The sequence below is a fragment of the Sinocyclocheilus grahami genome, unplaced genomic scaffold (genome assembly GCF_001515645.1).
Source record: "Sinocyclocheilus grahami isolate Dianchi unplaced genomic scaffold, SAMN03320097.WGS_v1.1 scaffold263.1, whole genome shotgun sequence".
Taxonomy (NCBI): Eukaryota; Metazoa; Chordata; class Actinopteri; order Cypriniformes; family Cyprinidae; genus Sinocyclocheilus; species Sinocyclocheilus grahami.
In genome coordinates, this window is record NW_015505442.1 from 583,854 (window position 1) to 608,099 (window position 24,246).

At 37.4% G+C, this 24,246-nt stretch overlaps 2 protein-coding genes across 2 annotated transcripts in view; one reads left to right on the forward strand and one right to left on the reverse strand.

The window, feature by feature from the left end:
* LOC107599249 (zinc finger CCHC domain-containing protein 2-like) overlaps nucleotides 1-5,481 on the reverse strand; it is a 24,235-nt gene extending 18,754 nt beyond the window's left edge. Inside the window, exon 1 of the mRNA XM_016290787.1 lies at nucleotides 4,699-5,481. Coding sequence (XP_016146273.1) covers nucleotides 4,699-5,262 — 564 coding nt within the window. The 5' untranslated portion in view covers nucleotides 5,263-5,481. The remainder of the gene's footprint in view (nucleotides 1-4,698) is intronic.
* Nucleotides 5,482-7,885: 2,404 nt separating this feature from the next.
* Nucleotides 7,886-24,246, forward strand: part of LOC107599275 (collagen alpha-1(XXI) chain-like) — a 23,303-nt gene continuing 6,942 nt past the window's right edge. Inside the window, exons 1-19 of the mRNA XM_016290820.1 lie at nucleotides 7,886-7,970; nucleotides 8,423-8,986; nucleotides 10,135-10,300; nucleotides 10,446-10,671; nucleotides 10,894-11,067; nucleotides 11,576-11,653; nucleotides 11,880-11,891; nucleotides 11,990-12,073; nucleotides 12,191-12,244; nucleotides 12,315-12,368; nucleotides 12,442-12,495; nucleotides 12,583-12,618; nucleotides 12,752-12,805; nucleotides 12,902-12,955; nucleotides 13,121-13,165; nucleotides 17,956-18,009; nucleotides 20,056-20,109; nucleotides 22,631-22,702; nucleotides 24,096-24,131. Of these exons, the coding sequence (XP_016146306.1) occupies nucleotides 7,886-7,970; nucleotides 8,423-8,986; nucleotides 10,135-10,300; nucleotides 10,446-10,671; nucleotides 10,894-11,067; nucleotides 11,576-11,653; nucleotides 11,880-11,891; nucleotides 11,990-12,073; nucleotides 12,191-12,244; nucleotides 12,315-12,368; nucleotides 12,442-12,495; nucleotides 12,583-12,618; nucleotides 12,752-12,805; nucleotides 12,902-12,955; nucleotides 13,121-13,165; nucleotides 17,956-18,009; nucleotides 20,056-20,109; nucleotides 22,631-22,702; nucleotides 24,096-24,131 (1,956 nt within the window). The remainder of the gene's footprint in view (nucleotides 7,971-8,422; nucleotides 8,987-10,134; nucleotides 10,301-10,445; nucleotides 10,672-10,893; nucleotides 11,068-11,575; nucleotides 11,654-11,879; nucleotides 11,892-11,989; nucleotides 12,074-12,190; nucleotides 12,245-12,314; nucleotides 12,369-12,441; nucleotides 12,496-12,582; nucleotides 12,619-12,751; nucleotides 12,806-12,901; nucleotides 12,956-13,120; nucleotides 13,166-17,955; nucleotides 18,010-20,055; nucleotides 20,110-22,630; nucleotides 22,703-24,095; nucleotides 24,132-24,246) is intronic.

Consider the following 24,246-nt stretch of genomic DNA (forward strand, 5'->3'; position numbering starts at 1 on the left):
GATTTTTTTATTAAAATATCCAAAAACCACTAGAACGGTGTTATTTATTTTGCTGACTTGTGTACTTACATTATACCAAATGTTTCGAAGAATGTTTAAATCCAGAGAAATAAGCAATTTTAACTAGTGACACGGACCGTGCCCATTGTGACATTGTGTCGCCTGCCAATGACATCATAACCCCTCGATTTCCGGTTTTGTTTTGTAGAAAACATGGAAACACCAAAGACGCTTTAATATGTTATGCGTTTTATTAGACTGGTGACGACCGTACAGAGTAGCATTATAACAGAACTTTCAAACGTATCTAGTATGATAAAAGAGCGCTGCTTTTTTCCCCACATACTCACAACCGGAAGCGGTCGACTGTGGCATAATAAAAGCTCCGCTGCTTTTGAGCCGTGTGTCACGCTCGTTCAGCAGCCTCGTTTCGCTTCGATGGCTTTCAGCCTCACCCTGCTTCATTCTACTATGTTAATAAATCATTAGCTCATCCATGAACATGATTTCTGCCCGAGTCCCGTCGGATTGCATCGGCTGTGGGGGATGAAGACCACAACTCCCATGATTCCACACTCAGTCATGGCGTCATCAAACTATGCCTTTGCTTCTTTGTTTATTTTGAATACGCACCCTTTAGCGGAGGAAAAATTACATATTGCGCCTTTAAGTTGTATTTACAACACTGTTCCAGAACAGTTCAACCCAAATATTCAGATGTGTGCAGCGCATTTTATGGAGGACTGTTTCCTGATCCTGGGAGAGTAGACTACAATGCCGGCTGTTCTGACTCACAGACTGTAAGTATGTTTTCAAATTTAAAGAATGTGCCACTGATGATTCAAACACGAGTTTTGGGCAGTGTAGAGTAGCGCTTGTTGTTTGTCATTTCTCTGATCACAAATGCAGACATGGTTTTATGTTTACGCGGCGCGATGCAACGCAACGCGTAAAAAGACAGTATAAGTCATTATTAGTGTTGTCACGGTACCAAAATTTCAGTATTCGGTACTAATAAAAATCATATCACCGTTATTGAAAAAAATTATATCGCGATACATATTGATATCGAATTATTGTCCAGCCCTAATTTGTACATTCTCTAACGCACATATTTTAGATTCACAATTAATTTAAAAGCCTCTGGTGTGTAAAAATAGTAAAATATCATCATGTCCTCCTGTTTTTTAACCCTAATAAAAGTTATAGGAGCATTAAATAGTTAATAAAGAAACTTCATTCTAATGCTCATTATACTAGCTTTAGCCACGCTTATGCTAACGAATAACTACTCTAATAACAGCGTTCATTTCAATCCAACATTCAAATTAAAATATTGAATAATATTCAGAACAGAAGCGGTGTTTCCCTCAGACTTGCACTCTATTGTGGCGGCATATATATGCAAACTCATTCTCTGCCAGCAGGAGGCTCTTGTAGAGCGGGAGAGATCAGGTTTCTGACAGTTTCATTTGAGTAAAACTATCAGTGTTTCACAGACTTACACTGTATTTGTGGCGGCATATATATGCAAACTCATTCTCTGCCAGCAGGAGGCTCTTGTAGAGCGGGAGAGATCAGGTTTCTCCGGTAACGGCTGTAATCAAATAAGCGCTGCTCTCACAAACGCTGCTCAGGCATTACAGGCAAGATGAAATGACATCCATAATTTTCTGAAGACAGTCGGTTTCCTTCAGAAATACAGTGATATACAAACACCCGCACCGGGCTTCAACTTTGACACGTGCAGTGCTCATGTTTATTCAACGACGTCAAAGCCTTTTGGAAAATCTATTTGTGGCGGTCAGTTTTGATATTGTGGTGCGGGCCGCCACAAATAAATCGATATGGGAAACACTGAGAATTAGGGATGTAACGATTAACCGCGAGCCGGTTGAAAATCGATTCAAATACGTGACGATTCAAATCGGTTGAGATGCTAAACAAATCGCGATTCATTTAGGGGTAGGAGTTTATATGAATGCATGTCTGAGGGGAACTTACTGTCTTTAGAAAAGTTTAGATGGTATTTTTTCTTTTCATCTTGCCTCTGTATAATGCATATTAAAGTTCATAAGTGCAGCGCTGCTTTGTTTACAGCGGAAACTAAGGAAACGCTTTAAGCGCGACCTGCTGGCAGAGAGTGAATCTGCATCTCATTCAGCTCGTCTGCTGTTTCGGTTTCATGCAGATATTTTTTATGTATAGTTTCACAAAACTGAAGTCAAATCAATCTGTTTTTGCTTCAAATTTAGAAATTATACAATGTAATTTAGATAAAAATCCTCATGTGGCATGTATGCAGCATCTTTGTTTGGATAATGATTATTATTATGTTTAATGATTATTAAGCATAATTATATCATTGTTTGGAAATGATTGCCTCTAATTTTAAATGGAAAGAGCACAGACTAAGCCTTATTTTGTTTATATGAAGATATTTATTTTATTTGTGTTATTTATTTGATTTGGGGCTGGTTTTAAAATGTTAATTAAATTTTGTTATTTACATTTACATTATATTTAAATTTTGTTATTTAGCAGAGGCTTTTATCCAAAGCGACTTACAAATGAGGACAACAGAAGCAATCAAAACCAACAAAAGAGCAATAATATACAAGTGCTGTATTAGTATATTATAGTGTTATATTTCAATTTCACAAAGAAACATGCAGCATTTTGTCCAAGAAATAATAAAAAGGACACATTTATTTATAATTTGTAAAAAAAAAGAAAAAAAAAAAGAAAAAAAAGTGAATCGAATCGAGAAATCTAAATCGTTAATCGAATTGTGAGTTGAGTGAATCGTTACATCCCTACTGAGAATATCTAAATATAAATTTTTTTAATGAAACTTACCTGCTTGAACTCTTTTTCTTTCATTTGATCTGGGTGTCTGTCTTTAAAGTGTTTTGTTAGTCTGGTGTGTTTCCTCGTTTTGATGTCGCCACGTCTCAGTGCTTTTATAAAGAGAGCGCATCTGCGCACCTATCGGATAGCGCATCAAGAACCGGGTTGACCAGGTACTCGGTACCACCGGTACTTAAAAAAACCTGGTACCGTAACATTTTCGTTTTTTAGTACCGACTTGGTACCGAAGTACCGGGTCTTTTGACAACACTAGTAAGGCCTTTCGCACCGCTTTAGTCAAAATAATGTTCTTTTTAGCAACATCATATGACCCCTTTAAGAACTCAGTTCCAAACAATTCCTGACAAGATAAGAACATCCACCTGTTGGACATAAAATTGAAAAAATCCTACAGGAACATCTGCAGCTGCCATGCGATTCCTTTAACTGACCAATAGTATGACATCATTTCAGGACATGACATTTAAAGAACTTATAAGCAATATCCAATGAGACTCTTTAAAAAAATAAATAATCCAAATATTTTGTATGGATTTCAGTTTATCCAGTAGGATCTTATTTGTTTCTTATTCCAATTGGGATCCTTTAGGATTGATTCAAAAGTATGATAGAAATTCCAACAGGGATCCAGCACACATTCCTTTTTGACTTGAGGTTATTCATGTTCATTTACCAGTTCAAGTGGTGGTGCTATGGAACACTGATTGTATCACAAGGTAACACCATGGTATTTTGATATATACCATGGTATTAGAATGACATGTTCAAATACTACTGTACTTTTTATTAGTGACTTTGAATTTCTACTCTTGCTGAATGTTTGCCATGGTATTTATATGATACTCCGAGAATTTCAAAGAATACCATGTATTAAAGATCCAAACAAAAATGTAATACCATGGTGACTTTGGTCATTTTTTTGTGACTTAAGCCATCACATGAAAAGTACTACCATATTTTGGACACGGTCCATAACCATAATAATATTCCATAGACTAACATGTAAATACCATGGTATATGATTTTTTTGGGTCATTTTTATTAGTGACTTTAGCCAATACATGAAAAGGTACTATAGTACTACCATACTTTTGGACATGTATCATAGTAGAACCATAATATCCCTGGAGTGCCATGTAAATACCATGGTTTTATCATCTCCCTTACGAAAATTATCCATGGTTTTACTACAAATAAAACCACAAAAACATGGTTACTATAGTTAAACCATGGTAACCACAAATTAACAATGGTTTTGCTTCACTAACCATATTTTAACCATGGTATTTGTAGTAAAACTGGTAATCAATCCGCACAAAAAACCATGGTTGCTACACTTTTACTATAGTAAAACCATGGTTAATTTTCATAAGGGCTGATACCTTCAATGTATCATGGTCCTGTGCCAGGACTTTTCTGTAAAGGTGGTATTCGCCCAAGAATACCATGGTATTGCTATGTTCATTTGGCAATATGAATATGATATTCAGAAAACCATTTATATGCTACTCCAAGTATTTTTTTTATTATTATAACATGGCATTAGCATAGTGCACATCCAAAAAACATGATAATACCATGGTGCTTTTGGTCATTTTTATCAGGGACTTCAGCCAATACATGAAAAGGTACCATAATAATATTCCTGTAATGTATTCGATACCATCATTGTACCATGGTACCGTCATAGGACTATTCTGTAAGGGTGGTACTCCCAAGAATACCATGGTATTCATATGATATTTTAGGGTACGTGTGCAAAATATTAAATTACCATGGCATTTCTGCCACATGTGTTAGTATAATGTTAATGTTAGTATAACACACCCATCTTTGGAGTCTATCCAACTGCGCTCGCAGCTCTTCCCGCTGATAGAAACTGAACGCCGGGTGTAACGATCCCATCGTGAAGAGCAGCCGCAGCTGATCCACAGTCTCCGGCTCCGGTAGAGCGCCGCACATCCCGGCGTCCATTCGACTCAACGTCCGGAAGAGAATCCCGGCGCATTCCCTGCTCTTGGATCCGAGCAAAGACAAATAAACGAGCAGTTTGGACAGCACAACGGGGTCGCTTACGTCCACCAGCCCCTCCAGATCAGCGGGGCAGTTGGCCCGGATTTCATAATCTCGCAGGACGGTGAAATCTCTCCGGGCCAAATCCTCCAGACAGGCGCCGAGGAAGCGTAGCTCCAGCGGCTGACACATATGCAGCAGCCCGCAAAGCAGCTCCACGCGTCCGGATGGGTTCAGCTGTAAGCCGAACCACTCGAACACCGCCTCCTTATCGAGCTGAGCCGCTCCAGTGCCGCTCTCCCGATCGGATCCGTTAACGGAATTCAAGTCGCCTCGGTGATTTTCGCCTCCCGCCGCTCGCAGCTTCATCTTCATCATTATCAGCTCTCAAACACGAACATCAGAGATGGAAGTCCATGGATGGTACTTTCTGGGCAATATTTCGGCATCAAAACGCGATGAAATTCCCGATTTAGGGCGAAATTTCGTTCAAAATTCGCCGTCTGTAGGCTGACGGTGTGGCTGAGGTCAATTTGCCAGATTACTCGCCTGCCGTGCCTCCAGAATATCCTGTCAATCATCCGTGACTCCGCCCACTCCTCATATGAGCCGCAGGGTCCTAAACTCACCAGCTCGAATTTATAATTTTATGGGTAATTCAACTGACAAAATATATCGAATATATAAATTACAGAAAATAGGTTTAAATAATACCATAACTAATTCAATATGGCACGAAATATATGAAAGGGTTTAACTGTGTTATAATCATATAGGCCTACTCGGGTGGCCTTGTGCTTTTTATTTGTCAGTCAATAAATGAGAAAACAAAGTAACTGGCATTACTTTTTTGAAAAAGTAACTCAGATATTTTCTTGTAAATTAAAAAAGTAATGCGTTACTTTACTAGATACTTGAAAAAAGTAATCTGATTACGTAACTCGCGTTACTCGTAACGAGTTACCCCCAACACTGAAAATGACTGTTGTAGAAATATGATAAAAGACACCAGTGTTCATTTAATTACATTTGCTTACCCACGATAAACTAACTCTTCCGCCAAATTATATAGTCCAATAATAAGAGACGGTGCACGCTCATTAATACATCTTTCTACTGACCTTTTTTTTTGTTTTTTGTTTTTTTACACATAAAAAGCTCAATATGTAACAAATTATTACAGATAACATCCTAATAAGCTGCTAAATAAGGACTTTACCTAAAGGGTGTGAGTTAGTGTTTGATGAATCTGACAAACATTGTTGTCCTTTAAAAAATACAGTAGCTTCAATGACTGTGTTTGACTTAAAAACCGAAAACCCCGAAGGAAAAAATAAAAAAATTAATAAAATCAAAAACCCCGGAGGAACCAATGGCGAGTTAATGTTGGCCTACAACTGATGACGTCATGACAAGAGGAAGTATGTATCTCATGTGAGTCTATATTATTTCTAGGATATGTTTATGCACTTTTCAATTTATTTGAGTAAAAAATAGGGAAACATTTTTTATTTAAACTGGTGAACCAATTGCAATACCATCACGAACCACTAGAGGTCCCCGAGCCTCTGATTAGTTGTACTCAGTGTAAAGACCATTGTATCCACCAGAGGGCCGCATTGTATATCCGTGACATGATGTGCATATTTCAACATGTTCTCTGCAAATATCATAACCAACCTCCCCAATACCACCATTTCCTTTCATATATTAGGACAAGCAGAAACATTCCCCATTCTTGAGATGCATACTGCTTTTATTCCCATTGCTTTTCCACCTCAGATCCTCCACACAACAAATGCATTGTATTTTAGCACCATTACATCATATTAAAAACACTGACACACCATTAAACTAAACTCACATGCTTCAGTTCACTTATTTGACTAATGTGATTCCTCTGGTACCTGGAAGGGCCCACCTTTGATCCAAAATAGCTGTGCTAATATATAAATGTGTTTGAACAGCAGATATGTGTACAAGTCTGTGGTGTATAAATATATACACAGGGACGTTTAGCAAAGCAACTCACAGGTTATTCCTTCCTCAGGTACTAATGTGGTTGGATGTGTTACTTTCTTTCTGAACATCTTTTTATTCATAAACAGGCCAATGAAGAACGACGGTGGTCCCTGAGGAGTTATTTCACAGTATTAGGATTCAGAACATCTGTGTTTAAGTATCTGGCCTAAACGGATGGAAACAAGCTATGTGCTACTGGAGGAATAAAGGCATAGTCTTTACTGTAACACAAAAGACATTGCACAGACATGATGTTAATGTAATGTCAATGGACTCTTCTAAATAGCTCAATACATGATGGCAGAGAAAATAAAGATGTTTTGGACTGCGCTATTTGTGGAATGGGCCTTGGGTTTGGAGGCTCAGAGCCATTTGGCTTGACTTTCTTTGAAGAATGTTTTGTGGAGGGTTAAACCCATACTCCTCCCTCTCTCTGATGCCTGTCGCTCTTTCATTCTGCCCAGGAAAGGCTGTACGTCACTGGTGCAGATATAAAATAGTCTTTGGCTGTATCTTACCACTGTGCACTGTTTCTGCAGCACTGTACTGTAATTCATGTCAGTAATGAGAGCATTTTTAGCTGTTGTCTTGTAACCTATTGGTGGAAAGTCTCTGTTTAAACTCGTGGATATCCAGAATTCACATTGCTGGTGAGAGAATGGCTTATTATGTTTTTTTTTTATTCTTTATAGGAATATTTGATGTTGTCTCAATTTAACTTTTCTAAGGGCCATGGTATTATAAAATATACCATGGAAAATCATGCTAACACCATGTTTTGGATGCATGTGTTCAAATAACTTACTTATCAAACAGTACCATGGTATGTATTAAAATACCATGGTGTTGTCATATATATATATATATATATATGTGTGTGTGTGTGTGTGTGTGTGTGTGTAGATGTAGAAATTTTACACAAAATTAATTTTTTTCCCAGGCATTTTCTAACTGCTGCTTGGCTTTTTGTTGCCATACCATGTGGACATGGATGTTTTCTTCACTGATTGTTTGTGTTTTGTTGCTGCACATCAGTGGATTCCAACAAGAGGACACTCAAGCTGGTTTGGCATCTTTTTCTTAGCCATATACTTTATAATATATTAGTCAAATGGTTTAAATTATGGAACATGTTAACAGTATAAATCTGCATTAAAGCAACACTCCTGAGGCATTACTGTAGCTCAAACAGTAGGTCATGGGTTCAATTATCAGGAAATGCATGGACAGATCAAATGTATGCCTTAAATGAAATGTAAGTCACTTTGGAATTAATACATCTGCCAGGTGCATAAATGTAAATGAATATACTTGAGAAAATGACTTCAGTAATACTTATTCCGTCATTTTTGTGTTGACACTGTAGGGTGAATTCAGGTAAATTGAGCAATTGGTTGAGATGCCAGTCAAAAAGTGGACAAATGTACCTGACTTCACTCTACATTTTTATAGCAATTGTAACAAAACTTGGTCTGCATGTGGACAACTGTGGGCAAATGTTTTCCTGGGCTTGCAGATTGTAGCACAACTCCCAATGACCTTGCGTTCATCATCGATGGCTCCTCGAGCTTGGGGATCCCTAATTTTGAAACCGCCAAGCGCTGGCTCATCAACATCACCAGTGGCTTTGACGTGAGCACCAGGCACACTCAGGTGGCAGTCGTCCAGTACAGTGACACCCCCCGACTGGAGATTCCTCTGGGAAAGCATCAGAACAACCAAGAACTCATCGAGGCAATCACCTCCATCTTGTACCTGGGGGGCAACACACGGACCGGCCGTGCCATCAAGTTTGCCACAGACCACGTCTTCGGGATGCCTAACCGCACATCCCAGTCTCCCAGAAACCGCATCGCCGTGGTTCTCACCGATGGGCGCTCGCAGGATGATGTTGAGGATGCTGCCATGGAGGCCAGAGCACAGAATATTGTTCTGTTTGCAGTCGGTGTGGGAAATGAGATCACTAACTCTGAATTGGTGTCTATGGCCAACAAGCCACCTTCTACGTACGTGCTGCACGTGGAGGACTATAAATCCATTGCAAGCATTTGGGACCTGATGGAGCAGAAACTGTGTGAGGGTGAGTCGCCCTAGACTTTGGAGCATATTTTTCTCTGTAACCAGTGACATTAAAGACATTACATGGATGTAAACTTTGGGGCCCAATGCATCTGTTTAATCCCGAAGATAAACTGTTGGTCATCATTTGCCATGACTCATCAAAGAATATCATGTGACAAGATACTTACAGACCATTCTGTCTTTGGACTAGTGTCTATTTAATGCTACATACACTCTTAAAAATAAAGGTGCTTCAAAAGGTTCTTCAAGCGATGCCATAGAAGAACCATTTTTGGTTCCACAAAGAACCATTCAGTCAAAAGTTCTTTAAAGAACCATCTCTTTCTTACCTTTTTGTAATCTGAAGAACCTTATTTCGCCACAAAGAACCTTTTGTGAAACAGAAAGGCCCTTCAGATGTTAAAGGTTCTTTAAAGAACCATCTCCTTCTTACCTTTTTATAATCTGAAGAACCTTCTTTCACCACAAAGAACCTTTTGTGAAACAGAAAGGTTCTTCAGATGTTAAAGGTTCTTTATGGAACCATTTAGACAAAAAGGTTCTTCTATGGCATCGTGAAGCACCTTTATTTTTAAGAGTGTAGTTAAGCACTGGCTTCTATTTTCAGTTGTTTCATTGAGTGTATGTTAATTTGTTTTTTTTTGTTTTTTTATTGCTCAAATGTGGCTCTTTCCTAATTGGGGAGACTTTTTAGTTACAAGTCTCAGATGTTTCTCCTCCCTTAGGAGGAATAAAAATGAATACAAATGAGTCAATACAAATGAAAATTAATGTGGATAGCAGCTCAGATTTGGTTTTGAAAGAATTTGAGTCCATATTAAGATCTCTGACTTTTGATTGCAGTCAGACTTTGGTGTCTTGCCACATAGGAGCACAGTTTTGAGACTTTGTTGAGATCTCTTCTGAAAAACAGAGAATCTGGAAATCTAAGAGTTCATTTGCTTTCTATTTTATCTCATTGCTGTCTAGGAGAAACAACTGAGAATTTAAAGAGATCTCATTAAACCAGATAAAAAAAAAAAAGAAGACATTTTCTTATTCGGTTACTATTGTGTGGTTATCGAAACACGCTTTGATTCAAAGCATCATATCTGAAGTGCAACTAAAGTGTTTGTGAATTGAAGATTTACGTTCTCTCATTCACAGAATCAGTGTGTCCGACGCGGATCCCTGGGACAGTGAACGATCAGAAGGGTTTTGATCTAATGAGCCTGATGAAGATTGAGCAGGTGGCTCAGAAGGTTCAGGGCTCTTTGTTATCAGAGAGAGCGTCTCAGCTCAGCCCTCGTATGAACATCACCCACAACACCAGGTGATTTTTGTGTACTGCATTGTTTGTGTTGTTGTACATGTTGAACTGTTTGAATTCTGTCACTGTGATGTAAATGAGATGTTGAGTGAATTGTTGTGGTCGGAAAATTCAGGCTACTTTGATCTTCACCTGATGTTCCCCACAGAGAGATCTTTCCAGAAGGCCTTCCACCAGCTTTTGTGTTTCTGGCCACTTTGCGCTTGAAAAACCCAGCTCACTGGATGAAGTTCGACCTGTTAAGGGTGTTGTCTCAGGACGGGGTTAAGCAGATCGCCGTGACTTTGAACGGAGCTGACAAATCTGCCACTTTCACCTGCACCAGCACTCTGAAGAAAGAGCAGACAGTCATATTTAATGACCGAGGCATCAAGGTCTCTGAAATTTTTATATCACTCTTAAATCTAATTAATAAAAACATTGGCTGCATCCTAATTCACATGATATCTGTGCTAAATTGATCCAAAATTAATTTTCATCAAATATTCCTATCAACATCAAAGTAAATACATTTAGTATGTAATTTGGGATGCAGTTATTATTCAAATATCTATACAGTAAGAATATCATTGTGTTGATTATGTATCTCTCTATAGAGGCTCTTTGACACAGATTGGCACCAGTTGAAGTTCCTGGTGAAGCACAAACGCATCACTTGTTTCGTAGATGGCGCATACGTGGAGGAGCAGCTCTTAGATCCAGTTGTTCCCATCTACATTAATGGAAAGACTCAGGTCGCCAAGAAAATCAATATTGAGACTACAGTCCCTGTAAGTGACTCCAACGCTATTTTTGACACCTGCCTGATCACAAGCTTATATGTGACCCAGGACCACAAAACCAGCCTTAAGTCGCTGGGGTATATTTGTAGCAGTAGCCAAAAATACATTGTATGGGTCAAAATTATTGATTTTTCTTTTATGCCAAAAATCATTAGGATATTAAGTAAAGATCATGTTCCATGAATATATTTTGTACATTTCCTACTGTAAATATATTAAAACGTAATTTTTGATTAGTAATATGCATTGCTAAGAACTTCATTTAGAGGCGATTTTTTTCAGTATTTTGATGTTTTTGCACCCTCAGATTCCAGATTTTCAAATAGTTGTATCTCTGCCAAATAAAAAATTGACCCTTATGACTGGTTTTGTGGTCTAGGGTCACATATGCACCAAACTAAGAGAAACTTAGAAGACTGATAGTTTGCTACCACAATATTGTTCCACAAACGGTCAGATCAAAAGATTTCTGTTGTGTCTTGTGCTTCTTTATCAGATAGTGCTGCAGAAGTTACGGATCTACTGTGATCCCCAGCAAAGTGAGAGAGAGACAGCGTGTGAAATTTACTCTGTGGTAAGACTGGTTTGCTGGTTTGTTGTTGGTCTTGCTAGCCAAGCTGTTCACCATCAAATCCTAGTTGGTGTCAACCAGCATGGTGTTTCTTTTTTTTCAGTAAGGTTTAAAAAAAAAAGGAATGTTGTTCGAGAACCATCAAGGATGTTGATCCAGGAACATTACGTGTTACCTGCCTCCAGTGATTTCCTTCCCACTTTAATGTATTTTTCTCTGTTTGTTACAGGATAATGACAGGGTAAGTTACCAGCCTGGCTATTTTTGCTTTTTAAAATGTTTAATTTGATTGGTGATTGGTTTAGTTTAGGTTTTACGTGCAATGTGTTGTATTCCCAGTGTCCTTCGGGCCGCTCTCCTGCTGTAGAAGGTTGTGACTGTCCTAGTGGTAAACCTGGTCTGCCCGGTCTACCTGGGACTATGGTGAGACATTTTTTAAATTATGCATCCTAATGGATTGACAGGCAAATTTACTGAGGTCTTTTGCTTGTTTTGGACATCTGATTAAAACATATTTATCTCCTCATTGTTTGAATGCAGGGCTTCAGAGGGGAAAAAGGCAGAGAAGGACCTCCTGGCCCTGATGGTAAACCTGTAAGTACAACAGAAAGAATTATTTGTGGTATTCATCATGAGGCTTGGACGTGTGTAATTTGTCCACCAGGGGAAACCAGGAGAAAAGGGAGCATCTGGAGAGCCTGGTCGAGATGGAGAGAAAGTGAGTGAAACCTCAAGAACATTCTCTGATAGCCTCAAATTTTTACGTTAATATTTTATTCTTCCGTTTACAGGGTGAAGCAGGTGAACCAGGACAAAAAGGGGAGGGAGGGCTGGAAGGACCCAAAGTATGTCAATTTTGAGGTTTTCATTGTCATTAAAATTAAAAAATATATAATGGCTTGTATAATTCGTTTTCTCCAATCTTTTAATAGGGTGAAATGGGACCACCAGGGCCTTCAGGACCAACAGTGAGTCTCAAACTTTCTGATAATTTAATCTTACTTTTTCTGTTGTTGTGTTTAAAGGTTATGTCCATAAAGTTTCTCTTTAGTAAGCAAAAACTACAATGACTGAAATGGTTCCCTTTAAAAACTCCTCTAGGGCAGTGGCTTTTCCAAATTGGATTTTGATGACTTGGGAATTCAAGGAAGCAAGGTTAAAAAACAATACATCCTATTAAATATTTTGAAAATTACAGGAAACGATTACCAAACATTGTTTTTGCTTATGCAAATTATTGTGACCTTATAGGGAATCCCAGGAGAACCAGGGGAAATGGGACCACCTGGAAAACCTGGACTGAATGTAAGAAATCTGCTTTTATCATCTACTTACGAATGTTCATGCTGTGCATTAGTGATCATTAACAGTTTTATCCCATTTTACAGTATTCTGTTTTAAATTCAAGTAAAAAAGTCTTTAAAAAGTCTTCAATCAAAGGAGGTCTTCTTTATTCTCTTTCCTCTGCAGGGTGAACCTGGGACACCTGGTCTACCTGGACTTGCTGGTCCCAAGGTAAGACAGATTTCAGACTGACGTATCCAAAACTCTTATTATTCAACTACCACTACTCCTGAAATCATAATCAGTCACAACCAGGGATGTTTTTCTGGTCCCTGTGATGATGGAGGCATATTAAAAGCAACTTTAAAAAGGCAAACTGCAAAAAGTATTTTTTTTTCTTCTTTCTAGTACAAATATCTAAACATTTGTAGAATAATATACATTTACTTGAGTAGCAAGATGACTTAAGCTATTAAGTCTCGTTTTCTGATAGATTTGTCAAAAATAAGTAAGTTTATGCTTAAATGAGAGAAGAAAAAAATATTTCCAATGGGGCAGAAAAAATCAACTTGTTTTCCTTTTGGATTAAGTTTATATTTCTTACCTCATTGGAAGATATTTTGTCTTGTTTAAAGCATAAACCCCCCTTTATTTTGGTCAATTTATCAGAAAACAAGACTTTCTATCTTATGTCACTTCACTTTTCAGGTAAATGTCTCTTGATTTAAGAATGTTTATATGTTTTGTACTGGGAAAAAAACACATCAAGTCTAAGTCTAAGAAAATCACTGGCTTTTTTAGGGAAACCCCACCCATAAATATTTTGCCCCGCACCCCATGAAGTGATTTTGACGACTTCTGTCTTGTTCCTGAAGTTCATGAGAATCCGTGGAGTTGTTTTCCTGTTCTAGCACACAACATAGACAGGCAACCCTAGACAGTTTCAACTTCACACCCAGAATTTCAAAGTATTTAAAGCAGCACAGGGTGTAAACCATCAGATGTGTTAGGGACACGATCAGACATCCTCTCACACAAGAAAGTCCTGGATTATTTTAAGCACAAGGGCATATTTGTGGCCTTTTCATTGATTCTTTTTATCCATCTCACTGACATTTTTCTTAGCTTTTTGCCAGCAGACTGTCGTCTTGCCCAAAGGACTATATATAGCGACTTAAACACCCCGATTATGATTGGTCAGTGACACAGTACACATCATGAGCTGCTCTGTGCTCTATATGAATATAAGGTCACATGCCAGCCAAATTACTGTGTGCTGGTTACATTTTACATCAGCTAAGGTTTAGCGTTAGTGTACTTGCATACTGTGGTATAATGATAAATAAGAGATGAATGTTGCATTATGAAGTTTGTGTATCATGGCAAAGCTCATTTTCAGCAGGATGTTGACACTTCGTAAAAATAAACTAGCACCTAGCAATAATATTTGGCAATGCCACTGTCAATATTAAAAACACATATGATGAATATTGTACACTTTTAGTGTTGTAGGTCAACCCAGATGAGATCGTTAGTGCTCAGATGTTGCTCTTTTATAGCTCAAGAGACTTCCTAAAGTTTTCAGGAATTTTCACTTTAACTTATCATCAACTTTGTCTCAGATATTTCTCTTTGAGTATCTTGAGAGATATAAATAGAAGAAATATAGCTAAAAATAGAAATAAATGAACTGCTGACAAGTGGTGATCATTTGGTAATTTAGGTAATTTGGTTTTAGAATAATTTGATGAGAAATGTTTGAGCTCATATTGAGATCTATGATGTCTGATTTGCAGTTTCAGAGAAATATATATATATATATATATATTATTTATTATTACGACTTTTTTCCCTATAGTGTAGTTTGAGCATATGAGTGGAGTTTTTTAGACTTAAATTGGAAGTCTGTCACTCAGATCTATTTTCAGGCTACTGCATCTGTCTCAGCATCTGCGTGCCGCCCGTTCTCTGAAAATTAGTGCCGCCCTGCCATTTACTGCCCGATTAAATCAAGCCTGTTTATCAGTAAGGGCTTTGATTTGACTCTTGGCGGCACTCGATGTTTGTTCAGGTTTGGATGTGGCTTTGTTTGAAAGATGTGGCATTTAGATTTTGTTCCACAAAGCTATAAAATAACCTTTTAAAACATTTGAAACACGTTTGGTAATGTTCACTGAAATGATCTAACTTATAAAAAATGATTTATAGAATATATTTGGTCTTTAACATCATGTTACTCAAAATCCTTTTGATAGATTATTGTAATATTGATACAAATCTCTTTACACATCTTTAAGAACTAGAGCTGTGCAGTTTAGTGTTTAAACCCAGAAAACAGCTTTCATGTTCAAACCATGTGTTTCTTCTAGGTTTTACTTTACAAGCTTGATGCATCGCACAACTGTTGTATAGCTATTTGTTTAAAGCATGCAATGGTTTTACATTCATGTTTGAGACTTTATGTAAGCTTTGTAAACTGTTTTGCATCATTGTTGTTGCTCTATTGTGTATATTAGCACTTTGATACAAACTGAAAATACTGTTTTCCAGTTGTACACTTATACAGGTGCATTTCAATAAATTAGAATGTCGTGATGAACTTTTCCACGACATTCTAATTTATTGAGATGCACCTGTACATTCATAAAGGGCCATGGGTAGCGTATGCATGAGACTTAAGTGAAAATTCAACTGGACAGGATCACTATTATCATGTTTGCTAGTTTTCGTTATTAAGTCCCGGCCTTCCCACTTTGGATCTGAGATAGAATTGCTCGCTGTAGCGGTAACACCAGGTTTCCCCAGACCACTAAGGGATGATTAGTTAACCAAATCTCGGTTTCATGTGGTGTGCCAGAAGAGAGCTCCCTCGTAAGGGTGGGTTTTCCGCAGCACGTGTGGTGCTGCCAACCCTGGAAACAGCCTTTAATCATGACATGCAGACATACATGCATATGGACTGTTAAAAGAAACTGAAACACGCAGACCCCAGAACCTAAGAACAACTCATGACTACGTTGATTATGAGTTTATTTGAACCGAAATGGGTCATTACTTACATTTCACCTGCATCAAATGTTCAGTGCACACACAAAAACTGCCACCAAAAGGTTAAAAGAGATAAAAGTTATGTGGAATTCCTTTGAATTGGCCTTCTCCTGGATATAATTGCAGAGCGACGGTACAAGGTACAATTATTGTTTGTCATGTTTCGAAAGCATGCTTTGTGTGAGGTCTTTCCAAATATCAGAGCTTCAGGGTAAAGTCTATATGTGCATGTATTTGAGTGAATGAACAAGAGAAATACAGTAAGAAAACACCTGGGAAATAAACAGTATTTGACTGAATATTTTATAATGCACTAGTTATGTGTCTTACAGACCAGCCCTTGCATTTTACATTAAAACGAAGCAAGCACATTTCACGAAATGTTAGCATACTGCACACTACATACTAGTGCTTGTTTAAAAACTTTATTGCCATAAAATATGCATTGATGAGTGTTTCGAACTGTACTACTTTAACGCATGACCTCACTACATTGTATGTTAAATTCAGAAAGAAATCGTATAATCTCAGAAATAAAACACATTATTATTATTATTTTAATCCACTAAAATTTGCCTAATTTGGTGTTCCTGGTCTGTTTTTTTTTCTTTCAGTGAGCACAGATTTTGTATTTCTTTTTTGGAAGTGGTTAGTCATGGGCCTCATTTATCTGAGTTTATGCACCTCAGTTTTAGAGTGAAAAAATTAGTGGATAATTTTGGTAATATTTACTCAAACACTGAGGTGCATAAGCTCAGATCAATGAGGCCTACGATCAATCAGTTCCAAAAAGAAATACAAAACCTGTGCTAGTTAAAATAAAACAAGCTGACAAAAAGATTGAATCCAATAATTCACAATAACATAGCATAATAACAAATTAATAAGCAATTTTTTGAGATGGGGAAAAAGTTTTTTTATTTTTTTTTATTTGTTTTGGGAAGTTGTTACACCCTGTGTAAGCCAAGTCAGTAAGTTTTAGTCCAATATGATAACATTGGCATTTTCATGGGGGGAAAAAAATCCTCTACAGGTCAGAATGACCGGAAAACATAATTTTAAAGTATTTTTATAATTAGCATAAAAAAATCAAAGAAAACTTGCACATACTTTGAACAGTATGCTGCATGTGTACATAAATAATATTAACCTGCTACCCTACAAAGCCAAAACTACTAATGGAAATGGCAAAAAATGTATTGCATGTTTTTCCCCCTTTATTTAAATATTAGTGTTCACACATTTTTCCCTCTAAATCTGTAAATCATAGTCTAACAGAGATGATTTTAGATTTAATTTTGACTAAATGTGTAGTTACAGTGTTTGCCTTTGTATGGCAGTGTGGTACAGCAGTGTGTTTTTCTGAACATATCCCATGCCTCATGCAAAATGTGGGTTGCTACATATTTTCTGACAGGTGTGTTTCACCGTACACAAATTACACGCACATGTAACCAGAAACATGCTATTTTTGAATTCACATGATGGTCAGCCACAGCCCAGCATCTCTGTAAAAAAGGACATCTCTTACCAACATTCCCACATGTGTACGGCTTGTAATTTAATTCTTCAGAAAGTGCAAAAAAAACTTTAGATAAGCTCTCTTTACAGCTGGGTGTAACATGTTTAGATTTTAATGACAGACTGTCTCAAATTTCATACTTACTTTACAGTTAAGATGTGTGCATATTTAACTTCTCAATGCTTAATTTCTCTTGATGTAATTAGTATGTAACCCAAATTGGAACTGCAAAACTCTAATTATATCTGCAATTAGTGAAATGTACCATGATTATTTAAGGCAAGGAGATAGTCTTTACCTGCAGCTTACCACATTTCCCCTATTTCTAAAAATATGTGTGATATGCGTGAACTCTATCCTCAGAAATCAGTAAATGTGTGATGGGTGTAGTTTTCTTCTTTTGATTCTGAGGTGCAATATGTGATTCTGACCACTTTTGGTTTTTATTTAGGGAGAGAAAGGAGATGTTGGTGTGGCAGGCTCAGATGGACAACCAGGAATCCCTGTGAGTTTATTTTATCATCTTATGTGTCCTTATTGTTTTTTTGTGTATGTGTTCCTTATTCTTTTTGTCACCTCAGTTTTAGTTCATTAGGTTTAGTTGAAGAACTTTAGTTGCATTGAAAATATGGTTCATTCATTTTGATTGATTAGGCATCAAACATCTGCGTGAACCAATACAATTCTAGTTCGGTTTTTAGGAATTTATCAACTGCTTTTCTGTGAAGTGTTTACGGTTGAACTCCATTCTGGAATCTTTGCTTTGAAGTCACTTCCATGTCATTTTCATGACTTATTTCATCTCTAGTTTACAGGTCGGCTCACTTTCGACATTTTTGTCTGGTCTTTCTGGTCTTCACCAGGTTGAAACATTTTAATTAGCACATTAGCACAATAATAATGTTATTTTATGATGCTGACACATTTAATCATATTTATGTGACGAGACTGACTGTGTCATAGTGAAAGGGCACTATTTAAAGTTTATTGCATGATGTTTCTGGTAGAAGGGGCCCTGTCACATGGTTTGCTGGGGGCCCCACAGATTTGTGGTGTGCTGCTAACTCTAGATTTGGAAATGATGAAACCACAGTGTTTATTAATCCCAGAATACATCACTGAGATGTAGAGTAGCAGATGATACATGTATATAGTCAACATCAGCTCTGTTTATGATCTAAATGTTCTTTAAAGTCGTCGTGTTTTATCATCAGTCACGCACATGTGAACTGCAACTCTGACTATGAGGAAGGGAAATGCTTCTTTAACGCAACAGACAAGGCCGTAGTCAGACTTATTTCAAAATGCCTCAGAAACTGAGACGGACTCATCTGGAGCCCTCCAAGTCATCAAGCTGAGGCCTACGATCAATCAGTTCCAAAAAGAAATACAAAACCTGTGCTAGTTAAAATAAAACAAGCTGACAAAAAGATTGAATCCAATAATTCACAATAACATAGCATAATAACAAATTAATAAGCAATTTTTTGAGATGGGGAAAAAGTTTTTTTATTTTTTTTTATTTGTTTTGGGAAGTTGTTACACCCTGTGTAAGCCAAGTCAGTAAGTTTTAGTCCAATATGATAACATTGGCATTTTCATGGGGGGAAAAAAATCCTCTACAGGTCAGAATGACCGGAAAACATAATTTTAAAGTATTTTTATAATTAGCATAAAAAAATCAAAGAAAACTTGCACATACTTTGAACAGTATGCTGCATGTGTACATAAATAATATTAACCTGCTACCCTACAAAGCCAAAACTACTAATGGAAATGGCAAAAAATGTATTGCATGTTTTTCCCCCTTTATTTAAATATTAGTGTTCACACATTTTTCCCTCTAAATCTGTAAATCATAGTCTAACAGAGATGATTTTAGATTTAATTTTGACTAAATGTGTAGTTACAGTGTTTGCCTTTGTATGGCAGTGTGGTACAGCAGTGTGTTTTTCTGAACATATCCCATGCCTCATGCAAAATGTGGGTTGCTACATATTTTCTGACAGGTGTGTTTCACCGTACACAAATTACACGCACATGTAACCAGAAACATGCTATTTTTGAATTCACATGATGGTCAGCCACAGCCCAGCATCTCTGTAAAAAAGGACATCTCTTACCAACATTCCCACATGTGTACGGCTTGTAATTTAATTCTTCAGAAAGTGCAAAAAAAATCTTTACAGCTGGGTGTAACATGTTTAGATTTTAATGACAGACTGTCTCAAATTTCATACTTACTTTACAGTTAAGATGTGTGCATATTTAACTTCTCAATGCTTAATTTCTCTTGATGTAATTAGTATGTAACCCAAATTGGAACTGCAAAACTCTAATTATATCTGCAATTAGTGAAATGTACCATGATTATTTAAGGCAAGGAGATAGTCTTTACCTGCAGCTTACCACATTTCCCCTATTTCTAAAAATATGTGTGATATGCGTGAACTCTATCCTCAGAAATCAGTAAATGTGTGATGGGTGTAGTTTTCTTCTTTTGATTCTGAGGTGCAATATGTGATTCTGACCACTTTTGGTTTTTATTTAGGGAGAGAAAGGAGATGTTGGTGTGGCAGGCTCAGATGGACAACCAGGAATCCCTGTGAGTTTATTTTATCATCTTATGTGTCCTTATTGTTTTTTTGTGTATGTGTTCCTTATTCTTTTTGTCACCTCAGTTTTAGTTCATTAGGTTTAGTTGAAGAACTTTAGTTGCATTGAAAATATGGTTCATTCATTTTGATTGATTAGGCATCAAACATCTGCGTGAACCAATACAATTCTAGTTCGGTTTTTAGGAATTTATCAACTGCTTTTCTGTGAAGTGTTTACGGTTGAACTCCATTCTGGAATCTTTGCTTTGAAGTCACTTCCATGTCATTTTCATGACTTATTTCATCTCTAGTTTACAGGTCGGCTCTCTTTCGACATTTTTGTCTGGTCTTTCTGGTCTTCACCGGGTTGAAACTTTTTAATTAGCACATTAGCACAATAATAATGTTATTTTATGATGCTGACACATTTAATCATATTTATGTGACGAGACTGACTGTGTCATAGTGAAAGGGCACTATTTAAAGTTTATTGCATGATGTTTCTGGTAGAAGGGGCCCTGTCACATGGTTTGCTGGGGGCCCCACAGATTTGTGGTGTGCTGCTAACTCTTTTTTAATTAGCACATTAGCACAATAATAATGTTATTTTATGATGCTGACACATTTAATCATATTTATGTGACGAGACTGACTGTGTCATAGTGAAAGGGCACTATTTAAAGTTTATTGCATGATGTTTCTGGTAGAAGGGGCCCTGTCACATGGTTTGCTGGGGGCCCCACAGATTTGTGGTGTGCTGCTAACTCTAGATTTGGAAATGATGAAACCACAGTGTTTATTAATCCCAGAATACATCACTGAGATGTAGAGTAGCAGATGATACATGTATATAGTCAACATCAGCTCTGTTTATGATCTAAATGTTCTTTAAAGTCGTCGTGTTTTATCATCAGTCACGCACATGTGAACTGCAACTCTGACTATGAGGAAGGGAAATGCTTCTTTAACGCAACAGACAAGGCCGTAGTCAGACTTATTTCAAAATGCCTCAGAAACTGAGACGGACTCATCTGGAGCCCTCCAAGTCATCAAGCTAACAGAAACATATTGTTTTACATTAGGTTTATTATTTTTCCTAATCGTAATGTTCTTTCTCTTTTTTACCAGCTGGTTTTAAATTTGAAAGGCCAGGCTTGCTGACCCAAGTTGCTTTTATGAGTTGCTTTTTTGGTGAAATATTTAAAATATTCTTTGCATGATCTCCTGAATTGATTAGCATGAATTCATTCATGAAACTGCTACTTTTAGTTGAAAGAACTGTGATGCCACGGCGTGTTCTTTAAACTAAAATATGCAATAGATGATCAAATGTATTTGTTCTCATCTAAATGTCTATCTTGCATATGAGATGGGCAGGAAGAGCATAAAATAAACAGCTGATGATATGTAAAGCTTCATGATTGTGGTTGAAAGGGTGTCACTTCTAAAGAACGAGATTATGATTTCTGAAACAGCGTTCTTTTATTAGCAGCTGCTTTGTAAGACGACCACCACTGGTCACACAACTCCTCTGCACTTTGCTCATCCTTCTGGTTAGTGATTTGAACATAGGCCAATTTTTTTTTCTTGCAGTTGTATTTCATGGGGAGTGTTGGTAGATGGTTTTAATCCAAAGCTAATTTAAAGTGACTTCAGATTGTTTATGTTTTCATTCTAAAGTCTGTTTTCATTCCTATTTCAGCTAATGACTTGAAGTGATGTGGTTTAGGCCTCAGTGTAAATATATAGATATCCTTGGCATAGTTTGATATATATACTGTATGTTCATATAGTAAGTATTCCCTTTTGGGGTAACGCTTTGGCAAGCACACGATTCTTCCCATTTCCAAGCCCAGATGCTGAGAGCTGCCCTATGGAAACTTTTAGGCAGACATCTGTCTAGTGTCATGTGATTAATATGACAGTTAATGCACCCCTCCATATTTTTTGAGGTTGTGGTGACCGTGAACCGCTGAATGTTCTCATTTCTCATTCTTTCCTGCAGAACCATTTTATTTGGCCACTTCTCGCACACAGAGCAGGTGGAGACAGCGGTATTTCTAGTAACCGATTCCTTAAAGTCAATAAATGCTCTAGTGCACTCTCTAGAGGTCAGCAGGTTTTCTGCATGTCTCCGTTCACCAAGTACAACATGTTCCTGGATCAACATCCTTGTTGATCCTGGAACAACATTCCAATTAGCCAATCAGAATTGAGGGATAACTTTTCAGGAAATATCTGTTTTAGGCTTACGATCAGGGTTAGGTGCTTCTACACCCTTGTTAATCAGCTATCATTTCACACTGATTTTAGGAATAAATTATGGATAAGGTTAGGTTTAGGGGTAGGGATTGGGTTTAGTCTATATTTTTGGACAGTAATGTTGATCCTGGATCAACAAAAGATGTTGATCCAGGAACATGTCTTACTTGGCAAAATCACGACGACCCATAGTATAGTGATGTTGCACAAGTGAACAATCTAAATACTGAGTCTTATAAGGGTGTGTGTGCATGCATGCATCCACAGGGTTCAGATGGAGAGCACGGAATTCAAGGTCCCCCTGGCATTAGAGGTCTACCAGGGTTTAAAGGTTATAAGGTACGTCCGTCTTCAACACTGACAAACCTAACCTGAATGAATATCTGCCTTGCTTTAACATTCTGCCTTGCTTTAATAAAAGGTTGCATTACAAATAGATATTATCTGTCATTTTGACTGAAAGTCACGCTCTATTTTTTCATCAATACCATATTTTTAAAATTGTGATGAAACGGAAGTAGCAACAAATCATTTATTCCGTATTATGAGGTACATCCGAGAAAAAATGTTGGGTGGGGACTTTGCATTTGAGACGTGGATGTTGCATTTGCAATAAATCATTGGAAGAGGTCTGCATACTTTGTCACCAGAAGTCTGTGGTTTTCACCGGAAGATTCCATTATGATGAACACGTACATCGATGAAGTCAAGTCAAGTCAAGTCACCTTTATTTATATAGCGCTTTTAACAATACAGATTGTGTCAAAGCAACTGAACAGCATTAATTAGGAAAATAGTGTGTCAATAATTCAAAATGACAATAGTAAACACTCATTTTTCAGTTAAAGACAGTTCATCATTCAATTCAGTGATGTCATCATCCAGCTCAGTTCAGTTTAAATAGTATCTGTGCAATCATTTGCAATCAAGTCAACGATATCGCTGGAAATGAAGTGTCCCCAACTAAGCAAGCCAGAGGCGACAGCGGCAAGGAACCGAAACTCCATCGGTGACAGAATGGAGATAAAACCTTGGGAGAAACCAGGCTCAGTCGGGGGGCCAGTTCTCCTCTGACCAGACGAAACCAGCAGTTCAATTCCAGGCTGCAGCAAAGTCACATTGTGCAGAGGACTCATCTGGTTCCTGTGGTCTTGTCCCGGTGGTCGTCTGAGACAAGGTCTTTACAGGGGATCTGTATCTGGGGCTAAATTCACAATAAGATCTATAACATTCATTAACAAAATAGACAAGGTGAAATTTTAATTTCATGCTGACTTTAATGTGACAAATGACATTGACATCACAAAATTCTGTCTTACTAAACGTTGCAGGTTCTTGTCTTTTTTCCCTCTCTTTCTACCCCTATAATGTGAATAATACACTTGATTTAATGAACAAGATCACATTAACCATTCCAGAATTTTAAAGTTGTCCTTCCATATTCTCACTCGCATTTTTTTTCAAGGCCTATTTTCTCAGTAGTGCTGTAAAACTTTTGTTTTCTTCTCTTCACCTCCACTTCTCCTCCACTTTAAATCCTGTTTCTTAAGTAGGGAAACACAATAGGCTGCATACTCAATTTTTCAAACAAAAAATGAAGGAAAGTGTGGAACTATTTTTGGTTAATGCGTCTTTTGTATGTACTGTACACTTTTGCACTTCAATGTATTATTCAAAATATTCCTTGTTTCAGTACTGTTAAATGCCAGTGCTCCTACGCTTGTATTTGCAGGGTGACTCAGGATCATCTGGACCAAAGGGAAGTCAGGTACCGTGACTACTCAGTGATGAGTGACAACTTTGACATTTGATTTCTCACATCTGTTCAAAAGGAACATACTATGAGAGAGAAAGAGACAAGAGGAAGTAAAAAAAAAAAAAAA